This window comes from Periplaneta americana, chromosome 9 (genome assembly GCF_040183065.1).
Source record: "Periplaneta americana isolate PAMFEO1 chromosome 9, P.americana_PAMFEO1_priV1, whole genome shotgun sequence".
Lineage (NCBI taxonomy): Eukaryota > Metazoa > Arthropoda > Insecta > Blattodea > Blattidae > Periplaneta > Periplaneta americana.
In genome coordinates this window covers 95397104-95416259 of record NC_091125.1, presented here as the reverse complement: position 1 = coordinate 95416259, position 19156 = coordinate 95397104, and the positions used below count along the sequence as shown (strand labels likewise).

At 36.4% G+C, this 19156-nt stretch overlaps 1 protein-coding gene across 7 annotated transcripts in view; it reads left to right on the top strand.

The window, feature by feature from the left end:
* The window catches only part of ATP7 (copper-transporting ATPase 1), a 248616-nt gene that overhangs the window by 116115 nt on the left and 113345 nt on the right, over positions 1-19156 (top strand). Inside the window, exon 1 of one of the 7 annotated variants that reach the window (XM_069835397.1) lies at positions 13322-13413. The exons of the other annotated variants lie outside the window; for them this stretch is intronic. Within the exon in view, the coding sequence (XP_069691498.1) occupies positions 13337-13413 (77 nt within the window). The 5' untranslated portion in view covers positions 13322-13336. Of the gene's footprint in view, positions 1-13321; positions 13414-19156 lie in introns of those variants that run through there. 7 annotated transcript variants of the gene reach the window in all.

The window sequence follows — 19156 nt, the reverse complement described above, 5'->3', positions numbered from 1 at the left end:
CCGTAATCGCTGTAATCACCACCGTGAGCATATTAATCAACACTATGATCACTATCACTATCATCTTTATTATCATTGTCATCATAATAACAGCCTTCATAGTCACCACCTCCTCTACTATTACTGTTATTAGGACTACACTTTCGTCAGCACAAACACCATCACTACTAAAAAATTTATCATAATCAACACTACGACCATATTATGACTGTAACAGTCAAAACCTCATAATGACTACTGTTATTAACACAAACACAGTAGCTGGAGATCATACAGGGTTGTTTCCGATCTCTGATAATGAATTTGAATGACGTCATGTGCGTCAGGAATCACACCAACAGCTAAATTGCGGCGAGAGGTGACAGACCAGTAGTGAGTGTTTTCATAATCAGAGTGCACGGTGTATCACAGTAGCAATGTCCAAGAAAATCGAGCCTTTTTGGGAGGGGTATATAACAACCCTTTTCGATGCCAAGTACAGTTACATAAAAATCATAGGAGTCTGCAAAAAACGTGGTTTCGTTATTTCCAAGCAAGGCATCTTGTGTGTGCCTAATAAGACTGGCAAAGCTCGGATGGGATTAATTCCAGAGTGGAAAAAACAAGCAAATCCACCCCCCGTCACAAGTCGCCGCACCCCACGAGATGATACAAATTAATTGCATTCGAGCTTTACCAATCTTATTAAGTACACAGAAGATGTCTTTCTTGAAAATAACGAAACCTCGTTTATTGCAGGCTTCTTTTATTTTCACTTAACTGTACTTGGCATTGGAAAGGGTCGTAATGTACCCCTCCCAAAAGGGCTCGATTTTCTTGGGAATCTCTGCTGTGAGTCGCCGTGCACTCTGATTATGAGATCACTCACTACTAGTCTGTTACCTCGCGACACAATTCAGCTGTAGTGTGACTCCTGACGCACATCATGTCATTCAAATTCGCTATCAGAGATCGGAAACAACCCTGTAGAATTTCGCATTTGCTTTGGAATAAAATTGTCGATAAAATGCTATATTTCGCGTTTATCGCGATTTATCGCAAAATTTAATATAATTGAGGAAATAGTTTTATGCTGAAACGGAACAAATATTTCTCTTTTCTCTTGCTCGATTTTGATAACGATCAAACCAGTCTCCAGAGTTTTCTCTCTTGAGACTGTTTTGACACTGTTTCTCCAATCTACCCTCTACTTTAATACCTTCATCCAATTCAATTCTTGGCGCGAACAGCTCATGAAGGGCGAAGGTCGACCAGCCGGCTGCTGGTCTCACGTTTACATGCCTCAGAACTGGTCCCATACACTGGCAGAAATTTGATTAGAAAATTGTGTCCCCAATGAGGACTCGTAACAGTGCGCATTCCGTAATGCGAGTCGTAGGCATAAGGCATGACTCTACGACACGGGAAAAATATCTTCTTCTCGGATACATAAATACTTCCACTAGCAAACTCTTTCGCTCTGGTAGGTAACTGTAGCGGTGCGACCAATTTTCACAACTAAAACTTGAAAAAAAGATTTGCCCCAAAACTAGAAATTCCCAATTCGTCTCAACTCCCTCACATAAATAAGTAGTTGAGAATGTTTGATAAAAGGGGTGGGATGTTAAATTCAATTGTTAGGCAATACAGTGCGTGTTTTGAATTCCAGTTTCCACTTACTAAGAAAAATGGACGCTTTTTCAGTAGCAAAGGAAGAGTGATAACGTGATTACCATTATTATTATTTCGCCTTTTTTCTTCACAACATGAATAACTTCGCTGCAAAGCGTCTATTTTCCTAAAATTTGCTGTAAAAATGTTGGTAGATATATGTTCGCTTTCATTGCTTACATATTCAGAAATAAAACCACTTCCCCCTTTAACCCACGATTTATCGTATCTATCAATGCGAAAATCTGTGTCCCCTATTGCCAACACTACCTTCTTCATCGTCATCCCATTCTTTTCTTTACATTCACTCCAGTTTGACTCTAATTATTTTGTTACCTACACCATAGAGTTGGTGTGATTATGTCAAGTAAGTGGTTTAATGGATACTGCGAATTTTGGATAGCAGGAGAAGTGGAAGTATCTCAAGATAGATACTTATATTGGTCATACTGTTTCCTGTTCTGAACCACGATCTTTTGTGCATACCAAATTCTGGGATATGTCACGTCACACCAATACCACATAAAATATGGACAAATTTTTTCATCAGTGCTTATTGGAACCCATTTTTAAATTCATCAATGAAATCCATCGATGCTCGTCGGTCTCGTCTGATTTTAAGACTAATGAATCTGATGGATTGTAGACCAGAGGTTTGTAATGGTTCATCCGTAAAGTGTTTAGCAGGCGACCGCATACAAAATGAACGGTGTGTTCAAACATTACCGGTAATAAATTATGTTCTTGTCGGAAATGTACACTCTTCATTGAAATCAGTAACTACTTCTGAAAGCGAAGACGATGTGCTTTGATTTGATTTATGTGATTTATTTAAAGAGAGAAAAGTGCATATTATAAACATTAAAGTAAGGCTGTTATATCGTGTTACGATGATAGTAACTTAAACATAACGTATTCGGCCGTTCAGATATGCATTTAAAGTTGGTAATATTAATAACATTTTAAAATCTTAAGTGCCCATAATAATATTCTAAGTGCACAAACTTACCCCATAGGCCCTATAAGGAAAGTATGTGTTAATATATAGACGTTGGTAGGCTATTCAAATCTCCTGCATGTTTTTTTTTTTAAATTAAATTGTTCTTCAATTCAACATTCCCATAAGCTAGTGTTAGATTAAACATATAATCTACTGTATTGTGTTACTATGTTATATTTTGTGTTACCATCACAATAATACCTCTTGATTGAGGTTTTGACTGATAATTATATTACATATGTACATCTGTTATCAGGTAGTACATCTCACTTGACGTTATCTGTCAGAAGAAGAACAATAAAATTATTTGTATTGTAAACATCTTAAATTACGTCTGATTAAGGTTCTGGCTGATGTGTAGTCTACATCTATTATCAGGCAGTACATCTCACATGACGATATGTGTCAGAGGAAGAACAATACAATTATTTGTATTGTACATATCTTAAATTACCTCTGATTGAGGTTCTGGTTGATGTGTAGTCTGCATCTACATATAATCAGGCAGTACATCTCACATGACGATATGTCAGAGGAAGAACGAAATTATTTGTATTGTACACATCTAAAATTAGCTCTGATTGAGATTCTGGCTTATGTGTAGTCTACCTACATCTATTATCAGGCAGTACATCTCACTTGACGTTATCTGTCAGAGGAAGAACAATAAAATTATTTGTATTGTACACATCTTAAATTACTTCTTATTGCGGTTCTGTCAGAGGAAGAACAATAAAATTATTTGTATTGTACATTTCTTAAATTACCTCCGATTGAGGTTCTGGTTGATATGTAGTCTGCATCTATTATCAGGCAGTACATCTCACATGGCGATATGTCAGAGGAAGAACAAAATTATTTGTATTGTACACATCTTAAATTACCTCTGATTGAGATTCTGGCTGATGTGTAGTCTACCTACATCTATTATCAGGCAGTACATCTCACTTGACGTTATCTGTCACAGGAAGAACAATAAAATTATTTGTATTTTACACATCTTAAATTACCTCTTATTGAGGTTCTGTCAGAGGAAGAACAATAAAATTATTTGTATTGTACACATCTTAAATTACCTCTTATTGAGGTTCTGTCAGAGGAAGAACAATAAAATTATTTGTATTGCACACATCTTAAATTACCTCTTATTGAGGTTCTGTCAGAGGAAGAACAATAAAATTATTTGTATTGCACACATCTTAAATTACCTCTGATTGAGGTTCTGGCTGATGTGATCTATTATCAGGCAGTACATCTGTCAGAGGAAGAACAATTGAATGTATACATATGAAATCTGATTAGTGTAATATGTTACTAGTCAGAAATGCATGCAATGGAAAGGGAAAGGAACTGGCCACCCTATCCCATTATCTCCTGGCTTAGACGTCTCATGACCTCATGAATGATGCCTTGTTTGTGTCACTTATGAGGTTCCAACCTGTCTTCGGACAGTTGACTGAACAACAAACATCAACATAATAATCACATATAACATTTTCTAATTTTTAATCGCAAAAATAGTAGGTCTCCAGGAGGAAAAGACAATTCTAAAGAGCCTCACAAACATTTGCAATAAGAAGCAGAGATTTTAATAGCTATCAACAAAAAGGTGTTTTACTGTCGATGAGGGGACGGCACATGAGAAAATTCGGCCGCAGAGGTTGCAGCGTTGTGTAGCACGTTCCAGATACGTGCGCGACCTTGCGAGGCGACAAAGTGAACGTTAAGGCCATTTCCAAGAGTTGTCTGGGACAGGCACTGGACTTACGAATAGGGACAATTGTATGCCTATTCTTCTTAATCAGTGGCGCGGCGTGACGTTATCTTACAGCTGTTATGGCGAGGTCGTAACTTGAATATTATTGAGAAACTTCAAGGGCTATTCATTTTGTTTTCATTACTTTCACATCATACGAAGCATAGAGAAAGTATTGTAATAATTCAGTTAGCACGCCTGACGGTGAAACGAGCGAGCCAGTGTTCGAATCCTGATTGGGACAAGTTACCTAGTTGAGGTCTTTTCTGGGAGTGCCCCTTAACCCATTAAGAGCAAATGCTGGGTAACTTTCGACGCTGGACCCTGGACTCATTTCGCTGGCTTTATCACCTTCATCTCACTCAGACGCTAGATAACCATAGCGGTTGATAAAGCGTCGTAAAATAATTGACTAAGAGAAAAAGTATTGTAAAAATTCCAAGATATCGATTTCTAAGTTTTCACAGAAAATCATTTTCAGTATCTGTGAATCCGAAAAATGAGATTTTCGGCGTATCCTTTTCTGTCCGTTACTGCGTCTGTATTCAGTCTTTCCTCGTAACTACTGAAACGACTGTGTTCATGCTCAATATCTATGAGTCAACACATCCAGGAAGTATACACGTGACATGAAATCAGTGGAAACCATTGTGTCAAAAATTGCAAAAGGCGGCGATTATTTGCTTGCAGAACTTAAGTGATAAGGAATTTGAAATCAGTTTACATCAGCAAGGTTTAATAGTGGAGACAATATTTGGATTCGTGTCAGCTGTTGCTTACATACTGTAAGATCTCTAGGTAGAGAATTAATGACAGTTTTTTGACTTGGTAAAGAAGAGGATCTGTAGGAATGTGATAGTGAACAATTTGACAGACCTTTACTTAATACAGCATAATGGTTATTTTAATTGCTAAGTACGTAATGTGTATAACGACAAAATATGTATTGTAATGGTACCGTATACTTTTAAACCTATATCGGTTTTCTATGCCCCTCTCCTCACATAGTGTTTCACGTGACGTGATCGTGGTGTATGATGATGGTGATAAATTCGCTTCTCTTATCCAACTTGACACATTTTCTCTCTAATCTTTCAACTTAGGAAGTTTATATCTTTATGCTTCTCTCTTCATCTGTTTTTGGGTGGTCAGATGTGAAGCCACTAAAAAATGTGTATGAGTTGACGAAATCCTTACTTTGTCTACATTGAAATGTACACAGTTCTACTATCATGCAAATTACTTTACTATTAGGATGAGTTCGTAGCGTTTTGTTCGTCATTACTAAAGCCCGGATTTCTAACCACAATCAAACAGTAAAATAAGCAATCAAATAAGCACGAAAAATGATGAAAATAAGCACCAAAATAAGCAAAAACGAATATACGGAAACAGTAAAATAAGCACGAAAAATGGCGAAAATAAGCACCAAAATAAGCAAACACGAATATAAAGAAATGGGATGATAAATTATTTGTTTCGTAGAACTCTTATCTTATTGAAGGCTGTTGCAGTATACAAGGAAGGTCATCCTGGGATTTTCCTGTGTGAAGCTCCTGCGTCTGTCAGTGAGGAATGATTTGTACAGCGAAAATGTTCTTTCGACGTCGCATGTGAAAAGCACCACAGTTCTTCTTCGGTGAATTCCTCTTCAGTATCTGTTTCGTCACTAGAAAGATTTTTAGAAATTTGACACAGTGTTTTGTAACCGGAATTTTTCTGTAATACCTGATTGAGTTTGTCGAATGAAATTTTTGCAACCCCATGTGTTTCTGAAGATAATGTCACCGAAATTTCGTCAATCAGAGAAAGTGAAAGTTCCAAGGAATTATTTCGATCTTCCAACTCCTTTAAAATTTCGAGTATTTTGAAGAAACGGTTATGGATGTACTGAATCTTTTCTTGGATGCCAAAAAAAAGGGGGAATCTGTGATAAATGACGGCTAGGAGTGAAATATGCACTTTTAAAATTACAGTTTTGGGTAAAATATGCTATTTAATTAAAAATCGTAAAATAAGTAAGCACAAACGTTTTCCTGCGAAATAAGCATTTATAAGCACTAACGAACATAGTTAAAACTGCTTATCTAGGTGCGTCTTACGAAGTATAACCTTTCTGCTTACCTTTAAAAGTGTGGAAATGAATATGCATTTTGCTTAGAAATCCGGGCTTTAGTCATCACAATCTGTTTATCAATTATCATTTGGAGTGTAGTGCTTGTAAATACGCCTTGAATTTTGCGAATTTCAAATTGTCTTGAAAAGATGGAGTGTCGAAAAAAAGCTAAAAGTTCAGTAGAGGAGCAAAGGCAGTGGAGGCGGCTCGAAACATTTGTGTCGTGTATGGAGAGTATTCCATGGGAAAAAGCACAACACACAACATCCCATACAAAAGTTGGTGTCCATCCACAGAAGATGTTATGCGTCTGGTGGGCTAAAGAAGGTGTCGTGTATTGCGAATTGCTTCTCAGGAATGTAAGCATAACTGCTGACATTTATTGCCATCAACTCAGACGCCTTGCGGTCTCAATTGAAGAAAAACTACCAGGAAGGCTGCATCAACTGCTGCTGCAACATCGATAATGCACGCTTGCACTCCGTCAACATGACGAAAACAGCTATCCAGGAGCTTGGGTGGGGGTGATTCAACATCCTCCAGATTCTCTCGATATTGCGCCCTCAGATTTCCACCTTTTCCATTCATTATTTATATAACTATCTACAAGAGAACTCCTTTCATAATGAAGATTCTTTACAAACTTGGCTTGACGACTTCATTAACTTCAAAGCAACAGATTTCTTCAGAAGCGGAATCGAAAAACTACTCCACCGTTGGCAGAGAGTCATAGATAATGTAGGAGATTATATATTATTGATTAATTCCTGTCTTCCATTCACCTCAAAAACTTTTGTCACAGCGAAAAAACGCTACAAACTTTTGCATGAACCCAATATACATAGTTGGCATCAAGCATGGTCCTTAGCACTTTACAGAGTGAGGAAAACGACTTCTACCAGTGTGTGTGTGTGTGTGTGTGTGCGCGCGCGCGTGCGTGCGTGCGTGCGTGAAGCGGCTGTTAAAATCTCTCGTGATTTTGAGCGTGTAGTAGTTTTTCTACATTGCTTTGTGGTGTGATGTTTCAGTATATTGTTATGCCTGGTATGAAACTTTTCAAATAAATTAAACTTATATACGTGCGTGCAAGCAAACAAGATGACGTCAAATGAATATCTTTCACATTATGGCAGAATAGATGCTGAGATTAATAATGATACTTCTGTCTGTATCTCGTAAACTGCTGACTTGGTGCTTAGATCTGTTGTATGTCTGTTTTCTGAACGGTTTAGTTATTCCGGAGTAATTGAATTCGAAATCAGAATAATGTTGTGTAATTACCGTCTGGTCATCTGCGAAGTTAAAAGTATACATATTATCTTGTTTTCCTATCAATATTCCCATTCTTCGTTTTCAATCCTTTTATAATTTATTCTTTGTAAATGTTGAATAATATAAGTGAGAGAAAGCATATTGTTTGAAACCTTTTGTGGGTTCTATTGGTTGCAGTAAGTACTTCTCCTGACGTATACTCTATATGCTATAGAGATTGGAACGTGCCTATGAATTATGTGATTTCGCAGTCAGTTTTCAAAAACAGAATAGGTATTTGGCAATTAATAGAATTCAAAAATCAAATTTATTATTAGATGCAGGAGCATAAATAAAGTAATTTGAGTATTCTAAATATTTAGGAACACTTGTAAATAAATCTGAAGGTTTGGGAAAAAACAAGAAGTAAAGCACAGGGTGGTTGAATATTAAATGCAGATTTTAAAAAGGGAAATTATTTCAGTAGAAGAAGCGCAAGAATTTCTAGATTTCAAACATGTTGAAATTGAAAATATTACGGAAAAAATTAACACCAAGAAAAACATAATAAGTAGAGTTGAAAGAAAGCAGTTATATTGGTTTGGACACCTTTTGAGAATGTCTGAGGAAAGATGGCCAAAAAAATGCATGGAAATCGCTGGGGAAAAGAGGAAAAGAGAGACAAAAAAATGAATAAATCATAGAACATGGAAAGTAGGATCAGAAAATTCAAAATGCACAAGATAGAAGGCTTTGGAAGACGAGCACGGAAAAACATGAGCCTTCTGTATATTCCGATATGTATATTCCGTAGTAAAATCTGTTCCATATAGGTTTAATTTCAATCACCTGATCTCATAATTGAAGATTGTGATCCCAAAACACGCTCACTCCATTTGGCCATTTGTATAATTTATGGTTGCTGCGAATATATTGAATAAGCAGTCGCGGACAGCCGATAAGGGGTGGTCCTCCAGCTTGGGGGGTTGGGCAAAGGGCTAACAATCCATCACCGTAAAATAGCTTGTTACTAAACCATAACATAAACCCAGAATGGGACTGATTCTCTGGGACGATCAAAGCAAAGGACTCGGGAGGAAATTAAACGCAGAATAAACATGGGAAATGCTGTTGTTATGGACTGATAATCCCTTCGAGTTAATATTCATGTCTCACTGCCATTTAGGATAGTGGGTAGAGCCATGACTTCAAAATTTTAGCTGTGTTTCTATTCTTAATTTATTTTTTAATGTCTTTTTAAGTGTGCCACATATTTGTTGAAACTTATACAGCTTTCTGTCTATGTCTCTGAATCTATTAAATTGTATCTCGCAGCCAAGATATGTCAAGTGAGATACTTGTTCAATTATATTATCGTCGAATGTAATCTTTGTTCTGATAGGGTGTTTGCCTACAAAAGCCATAGATTTCGTTTTTGAGGTAGAATGTGGATTTTCAGAGCATATTATGTTTATTACGAAAATTAGCCTTACCAAAAAATTAAATATGATCGTTTGCTGAAGAATTCTCGTACATAAACTAATTAAATTATTCTTAAAAGACAGCACTCTTTTTCACCTGCAGATAGTGTTTATCTCAATTGTATTATACATTTAAATATTTGTCAACCTTTTCGGATTGTTTTTAAACTGGATGATTGTTTTAAACCGAATTTTTGCGACAGACATATTTGACAATAAACGTCTGCTGAATGCTTGCTATGTTTTCTCAGGTGTTCAAAGGATATTCAGCCTGCCAATATAACCTTTTTCGTTGTCCAAGATGGAACCAGTTTCTTGAAATTTCTTCAGCATTTCTCAAATTGTCGATTGTCGTGGAATTTTTCTGTACTGAAATGTTACTGTAAACTCACATTGCACCACGGCAGTGCTGCCAGATTGATACAAATGTTTCACAAATAAAACACAGTGTAGTGTACGCCATTTCGTTTACTACCAGTTGAATGTGTCGCTAAGGTTACATAAAAAAAACTCCCAAATCTGTGACGCATAACACCAAAATCATTTATATAGGTGCAATGTATAGAAAGGTATTTTGCGTTTAAAATGCTTCGTCTCTTTGTAATGACCCTGTATAATATAAATTATGCATATGTAGGATTATTTGTGCTTTTAAAGCTGTAGCCTATATATTGGGGTACTCTGAAAACGAGATATGCCCTTGTTTCATGGAAGTAATCCTCAATATGGTATTATTATTATTATTATTATTATTAGTAGTAGTAGTAGTAGTAGTAGTAGTAGTAGTAGTAGTAGTAGTAGTAGTAGTTCGTTAATAGCGACAAATAAGCTACAGCTTAGATTCTGGTTACAAATTGACCGATGGAATGGAATGGAATTTGCGGGAGGGGAGGCACTATGATCCAGCACTGTGACCTTTTACGTTCTATTGCGCAGACCCTCAAGCTAGGCGCATTCCCAGACCCACACCAGCTAACCATACTAAGGTTCGCTGCATACCAAGGTTTCGAGCAGGCAACCCCCTTCGTCCCTAGGCCAGCCTCCTCTGTGCGTCGCCAGCCGGCGTTCGAGGAATGCTATGAAATGATGACGAAATGTTGTAGATGTCTAATATGGGAAAACGGGAGAACCCCGAGAAAAACCTCACTGCGTCCTTGTCTGCCACAAGTGTCACTGCGTGAGAGGCCGTCGCAGGGGACTACAAATTGGTCAGACAATCCGTTAAAATAATATTCCTTCGGCAACATTACCTATAATTTAATAGCTCATTTACTATAAACATACTTCAGCTAACGACAGAATTTTGGTTTGTTGTAATAGCCCAACGTTATTCTGATATTCTGCACTAGCACTTTGACGGCCATATCATAACTTTAAAGATGTGTATATCATGATCCCAATCCATCGTATTTCGGAAACCAGGCTGTCATTCATGTTTGTTTTCTTCCGGCAGACTCAGACTTTCCGTATCAGCCCTGACTTGTATGCAGAACAATTTGTTGAAACGAGGCTAATCAGACATTGTCTGCTGTTCGGCTTTATCTGTTGACTGGGTCAGAGGTCGGTCATTTGAATACAGTCATCATGTGACACGTGTGACACTGAATACTTGATGAGTGGCTTTGGAACTGATTCTTTTTTATTATTATTTTTCTTTCCCTTGCTGTCTAGATTTTTCGCTCTTTCAAATTGAATTCAAACAACAGCTAGTGGGTCTGCCAGCTGATGAACCTCACAGAAGAGGGCAGGAGTTCAATCCCTGTCAGTTTCTGTGAGGTACATGATGGAAAACGATTGTGAATCATATTTTGTCCCAGTGCTTAATCTATTTTTGATATCCTAATTTCGCCATTGTTTCATAATTTATCACTTATAAAGATTTCACTACCGTGAAAGTTAGGGGATCTTGATGTCCACAAATTACGACCTTGAAGCCATGGAGCAGAGATTCCAACGCACGCATGGAATAGTCGAAAATGTGTATGGTTTCATTCTTATGTTGAAAATATTGCCGTCTTATTGATATTACATATGTGCATAAAATTATGTACCATCACTCCGCAAGCAATGATGATGAAGATGATAATAATAATAATAATAATAATAATAATAATAATAATAATAATAATAATAATATACTTTAGGTATTAAAATAGCAATACAGTATATAAATAAATCCACTCATAAAAAATATGTTATTTTATTTTGCATAAGGTTTAGTTTTTAGGTCTTCATGTTACCTATTATTTTCAATGTATTAGGTACCTGTACTTTTTATAATTTATAGCATTCCCTATATTAATTGAAGAATGACTTATAAATGCAGTGTAATTTGGCTATTTTTGGACATTATATTTTGCCAGATTACTTATGTCCTGAGGTATAAAAGTATCGGTAATATAATTTTCGATTCTCTAAAACTTAACAACAGGTCTGTACTGATTATCACATATTTATTTCACTTGAGAACTTGTGTAATCAAGGTGCATATATTTGTATCTTGTGATCTAAAAGTAATTTATATTAATATAATTTTTGATTTTCTGAATCCTAACAAGTACACACCTGTGGAGTAACGGTTAGCGCGTCTGGCCGTGAAATCAGGTGGCCCGGGTTCGATTCCTGGTCGGGACAAGTTACTTGGTTGAGGTTTTTTCCGGGGTTTTCCCTCAACTCAATATGAGCAAGTGCTGGACCCCGGACCCATTTCACCGGCATTATCACCTTCATCTCATTCAGACGCTAAATAACCTAAGATGTTGATAAAGCGTCATAAAATAACCTACTAAAGAAAGAATCCTAACAATATACTGATTATTATCGGAAAATTATACTTATATAATGCATCTTGTGTAGGCCTATTTATGGATGTATGAACAGGTTTTATATAACTTAGTGCGTACATTTTTTTTTCCCCTTAATGCTCTGTCGCATCATTGAAACTTTGAATATGTTTATTTCATCCCAATTCTACGTTAAACGTCGAAAATAGCTATAATCTGTCCATTTTTTTTATCATCACAACATTAAATTTCGCGATTTACGTACTGATATTATGCGTCTTCTTTCCATCGATATGTCTGCAAGCGCAGCGTTCAATTTGTTCCGATTTTCTCGTTCTGCGCAGCCGGGACTGTAGGGGCTTGGCCCTGATAGAGCCAGGTTCCATCCGCAGACGTGTAGCTTGATAAACTCCAAGAGCCCGAGCCTCAACCCCTTCCTGAATTAAGATCGTGAAACCGACGCTGACTGGTGGATCATCCTGCCTCAGTTCGTGATAGAGCCAGGTCCCATCCTCAGACGAGTAGCCTGATAAACCCCAGGGACCCGGAGCGCCAAGCCTTTCCTGTATCAGCGTCGGAAACCGATACTACCCCCTAGACTTCACCGCAGCCTATTTTTATGAAATGACTGATGAAATGAGGGGAGTGAAATGATAGAGGAAGCGGGAATACCCCGAGAAAAACTCTCCGCAATGTCTGCTTTATCCACTATAATTTTCGTCACGGCCTGGCTGGACTGGGGAGTTCGAACCTTGGGCCGCCTAGGTGGAAGATAAGCGCTCTTTAACCGCTACAAACACTGCACATGCAGTATTAGTCCATATTTTATTATTATTATTATTATTATTATTATTATTATTATTATTATTATTATTATTATTATTATTATTATTATTATTACTTGATTGTCATGTCATTACAGCTGTGTATTCAGTTAGTTCTTCCATTAGTCTCATTATATACTTTGTAAGATCGGAACTGGCACATTAAAATTCAGGCGCATGACCAACATCTGCGGTCCTTCGATGTTGCGAATCACCAAAGCCGCTTATCTGCTATACTGCAAGTTGCAGGTAACGTCTCTAGTAGCCCTGATTTATACACCCGGCACTGGGATGCGTGCAAAACCCGATCCAATAAAGATGCACCGAATTTCTTATCTTCCTTGACTGTGGGTTAGGCCAGTTAAGTGGTATTATCTTTCGTTGGCTTTGTACGCGACATTTTTTCTATAATTCATAATAACGATAACAGCAATACATTTTTTAATTGTGATTTGCCATTTTTTAATGTGATAAAATGAAAGACGAGAAGAAACCCCTTTTACGAGAAGATGGAAGATTTCGAAGTCATAGGAATTATGGAATGTGCTCCTGGTAAGATATCACTGTGTTAGTCTACTTTTATGTACCTTAAGGAAGGATTGTAAGGTAGCATTAGAAGTAGAAACTATAAAAAGCTGCTTCTGGAATCTAATTCCAGCTCCATTATCGACGTGTATTGTGCTGCCGAGATAAAACTGATCATGGTTGTTGCTGTAGGTAGGTCATCATGTTTTACAGCAAAATAATAATAATATTAATAATAATAATAATAATATAATATTGAATTATTATTAAATCAAATTACAAACATTGTAGAACTTATTTTTATCTTGTTGTTACATAATATTTCCAAAGTTGTGAGTTTTCTTATATATTTTCCAAATGCACTATCTACACTAAAGCAATGTCCAATCGGTAATCAATTTCGATCCATGTACGTTGCAGCATATGTTGTGTATTAAAAAAGTAATAATTGCGGTTATAGCGTCTGTATTTAATTCTGTTACGTTCTGCAAACAACATAAAGTTTCTGCGGGGAAGGGGAGAAGTGAAGTCTGGTCCAGTTAAATGATTACAAAGGAGCTTTATGATATTAAGTGTCCAACGTAGGGTCGTCTCGTCTTCTTGGAACAATGTTTTTGTTGGAAGCTGCTGAAACTGAAATAGGACATTGTTCTCACATGTCCAGCTACGCACCGGTCACTGAACTTTTAGGCATTATATAAAGGGAAACAGCAACTAAACATCGGTGCGCTCTTCATAAGTTAACAGTAGTTGAAAACTACTAACTTCCGTGAATATTGCCAAACAGAATTAAACTATGTTTAATGTTTGCCAAGATACTGAAGTTTGTTTTTGTGGAATTTAACAGACTCAGTGAATGTAAATAAGCTTGATCCTGTGCAGTCATCCCTATAGTAACAACAGCTGGTCTTACTAATCAAAATTCGAGTAAGTATTTAGAGGAATTGGATCGTGTTGACAATAAAATTGTTCACTACACACAAAATTCATTACACTGGAGACTTGAGTTCTTCACCCTATAGTGATTAGTGTGTATATTGTTCAGTTCGGCTCTTATGTCTCATTTCATAATCGATTCCAAATTCGAGTCGGATCTTTGTGATCGCCCTGATGTTTTGTGTAAAACTACACAAACAAGCACGACGTGTGTAACAAAACTGGAGTAAAGCCTTGGTTTTTCTGAACCGACGCATGCGACGTGCAAGGAGCACAAATCCGGACTACACGAGAGATTGTGAGTGGCTGTTATGGCTGCGAGGTGCGCAGACCTCGCATCTCGCAGCCTCCAATAGCCTCGCGGGCCTCGCAGGTCGCATGCGTCAGTTTAGAAAAATAAAGGCTTACAGGAGCAGTAGTAAATAATTCGATGAACGGGGAGGAAGAAATTAAATGCAATTTTTTCAATTAACGTACCTTTGAAGGATTGCAAGTAGTCCAATGGCCTTCTCAACTCTGCTACCCTACAAGAATTGCAAATTCATTCGGTAATATTAGTGCTTCCGCAGGCCTCGCTGTCGTCTGCTCTCTCCGTGCCTGATGCTGTATCAGTAGATTGTTCCTGTGTTGAAACATCACTACTGTCACAGTCGACCGAAATGATAATCTCCTTTACTTCCTTCTCTATCTTAACCTATCCTTTCTCCAGTACTCTTCACTTATCTTTCTCGCGTGTTGAACAACTTCCTTCCTATAATCAGTTGTGATGGTGCTTAAGGTCTTAGATACCGTGGTTTTTACAGTACTTACTGATAAGCCGTTCACATTTTCTCAGAAATTATATTTCACCTTATCATCTCTATCGGATTTAAGTAAGGATGGTAAGGGAACAGTCTTATGAGTATAATAAATCCATTCCCCAGCAACAACGCTATATTGGAACGTTTTCTCCCACACGAGCAATTGATTTAGGTTTTCTCAACTTTACTCTTACATAAAATTAACTTAATGTTTTTAATTGGTTGTTTTACAGTGCTTTATCGACTGCTATGATTATGTAGCGACTGAGTGAGATGAAAGTGATAATGCCAGCGAAATAAGTCCAGGGTCCAGCGCCAAAAGTTACCCAGTATTTGCTCTTAATGGATTCATAGAAAACTGCGGAAAACCCCTCAACCAGTTAACTTTTCCCAACTGGAATTTGAACCCGAACCCGCTAGTTTCACGGTCAGGCATGCGAACCGTTACTCCACAGCGGTGGACACAATTTCATGTTGGCCTAACCACTATTTTATATCTTCTTTTATTAATGATGTAGTTGGCGGTTGATTTCCTTGTCTATTGTGGTGAGGGACATCGTCATTTAGTACAACCCTGGTATCAATTTTGTGGTTACACATTTTTGTGAAATTTTCTAAATTCATCTCGTGTTGGTCATCTGATTGAGACTTCGCATAGTAAATTAAACATATGTATACAGAACAAATCCATGTTGCTACTCGCAAGAGTGTCCGATACTATTATTTGTAGCCTATGTATTCCTGTCAATATTTGTTTCTTTCATCGACGTTTTGTCGTTCTCGGTCATTCTTTCGCAAGAATCGCATGTATGAACTGCGTTTGGAAACAATCTCCAGGAGTTCCATTAGGAGCTTACTACGGATTTTACAGTTTTCCACAATGTTTAGTTTACAGAAGTGCTGTAAGCTATCTTATGCAAGAGATACTATATTGCAACAGCTGCTGCAATATGCTTGATAAAAGATATCGAACAATAACTGCTATCACAATGTGGGTTAATCCAGTTTTAAAAATGTTTATATTCTTGAAATAACTTTAAGTTATAAACTTTACGTGAAATTTTCGTAGCACTTTTATTATTTTGTATGTTGTGAAATCATTTTTGACATTGTAGTCCTGTATGTTGAAACATATGAGTTATATCCGTTTTTCTTGGTACTTGATAACCATATTCAGATAAGATAAACTCGGGGTTTCTCGAGTTCAAACTGTGAATATACTTTAGAGATTGTATAATGTATTATAATTTATAATGTAATGTGGTCGACAGTTATTCAAGGAAGTAAGCATTTCCCTTCATTGTCTTTAGGCTATGTCTTATGTAAAAAAAAACCTACTACATCAATTAACTGGGACAGATTACTATTTTTAAAATAATCACCCACCCAAATTACATATATTCTCTTCCTAACTTTTAATTGCAATTATTTGAATTCTTGATGAATTTGTTTCCTAAGCCAGATACGCGCGTTCTAAACTCTTAAGTCCAGCTGGATTGGTATCGGGAGAATTCGATGTTGGGAAGAAAAGTTTATCGAAATTGTACTGTTTTTCCTTGTCAGTCAACATACTATATTAAGAGTTAAGGCTCAATTTCTACGTAGACATCAAGCTACATATGCCAAGTAGATTTAAATCGTGTATCGCATAGAATGTTTTTTTTTTTTTTTTTTTTTTTGGTAGTCATATAAAGCATCTTGTGTTGCCTCAGGTACATGTCCAACGTCATGCTGATTTCACATTTCAGGAATTACGTCATCTGATTGTTTCGAAATTCTTGATGTTACGAGCGATTAACTTCGATAAACATTATAGCGCGTTCTCTGAATTTGATGCAGTTGCGATCGGATATGAATCATAAATGAATCATTAGCGGTGTCCCTTAGGAAATGGGTGTTCTAATTTAATAATAATGTACATTTTCCATTAATAGCACTGAAAATATTTGCCGCATTGTCCACTGCAGGTCTTACAGCTGCTGTTGAATGAATTCTGAAATCTTCGTTGCAGCTCATCACGTGCAGTTCTAGTCATTAAGTTGGGGAGATTCTGGTGGTTACAAATTACAGCTTATCTCCGATCAAGAAACACACATAGCCTACACATACACATGTATGAAATAGCCGACAGTGTGCGGTTAGATTTTCCTGTATTTCGTATAATCTCGTATAACGTTCTTCATCAGTCGATTCACTTCTCGTGAGTGTTCTACTGCCAGACTTAGTCCGGCCATTGTTACCATCACTCTCGAACAATCACGGTGCGTAAATTCGCGGGATTTCAAGACTTTTTCGTTAACATAGAAATAAAAAATTGAACATCACCTTTATAAAGAGCATTCCACGTTAAGAAAAAAGCATTGCGTTTATGGGCCTTGCCTAGTACATTGTACAAGCTATGTGGTAGATAGGCGTTTCTATGGCAACTGCTAATTTGATGGAATAGCTCCGTACGTTCCTTACGCGTAATGGAAATATTTGAAACTAGTTGGGAGGCCGAAGGGAAAAAGACCTTTGGGGAGGCCGCCGAAACGTAGACGGGATGATAATATAAAAATGGATTTGAGGGAGGTGGGATATGATGGTAGAGACTGGAATAATTTTGCTCAGGATAGAGACCGATGGCGGGCTTATGTGAAGGCGGCAATGAACCTCCTAGTTCTCTAAAAGCCGTAAATAAGTAAGAAGTGATCCAATCTAGCTCGTAAATTATTATTGACGAGGAATGATTTCATAAACTATATATATTTTTTTTAATTTCCATGACAAAAGTGTACTTTTTCACAGAAAATGTATTTTTTTTTTATTTTGCTCTTTTTTAGTAGTGGCTGAAGCTGCGTTAGTTCTAAAAATTAATTCGTGTTGATATCTCTAACCTATAACATTTTTGTGTGGGAAACTTTTCATTTCTATTTTATGTGAATTTATTCAAAATTAACTATCTACAACAAAGGTTTAGTTCTGGCTCCTAGAGCAAACATTAGTGAATAGAACAAGAAGCCCAATCAGATTATGTAGTTATGCGAAATAAGATTGTTTCAAGAAATATGAAGTAAGTAGAAATCTTCAGATGTTTTTACAAATACATTTTATCGGTATAATTGACATTAGAAACATTCTAATGTCCTCACATATAAATAATATTTCTGAAAAAGTGAAAGCAATGTTCCTGAGATAAACCAAGGTAGCTCATAATTTTAAATATGTTATGAATTATGTAATTCATGGAGTAAAAGAACTTAAATATCGTTTAATGATATTAGGGCCTACTATTTTTATACATTTATTTCTGGATAATTTTACAAATCCAAGAAACTTGCATTGGCACCAACAAAATTATTGTATTAAACTCTTTTGTTTGAAATATCTCAAAGAATAACTTCCTGAAATTAATGATATTGCTTACGGTTCTATATATATATATATGCTATGTTTTGTGCTGTAGTTTATGATATTGACACAAGAAATTTAACAGTAATCAAAAACAGAGTTATTAAGCATCTTCTTACTGCGTAATGTGCAATATAGTAAACTGAGTATTCGAGTATTCTAACTTATTGCAAATGTTTCGAAATTGTTACTGTTTTGTTTCTCTTGGTATTTGTACATTCAATCACTTATTTTTAGATATTGTCATTTTCTGTAATTACTAGTATACAGTTAGTCACAATGTTATTCGTACAGGTCGTATTTTAAATTTGATATACTGTATATATATTTTTTTAATTTCGTGACATTCGTTTCAGTATGATTTTAAGTATTATATATTATCGTACAATAATTTCATCAAGTTCTTTTACTTAAGGTATGAAATAAATATAGATGTAAAAACTAAAACTACCTCTAAATGATGTCAGTTTTCTATTCGTACAGTGTAGAGTCCAGACCTTATTTTGATAATATATATTTTAACGTACACAGGTACGTTAATTGTGCTTAGAGCCTATCAGTATATCAGTGTCCATTTGTGTACTCTGTATGTCAAATCTGTACGCAATGAGGAAAGGAAAGGAACTGTCATCAGATTTAAAACA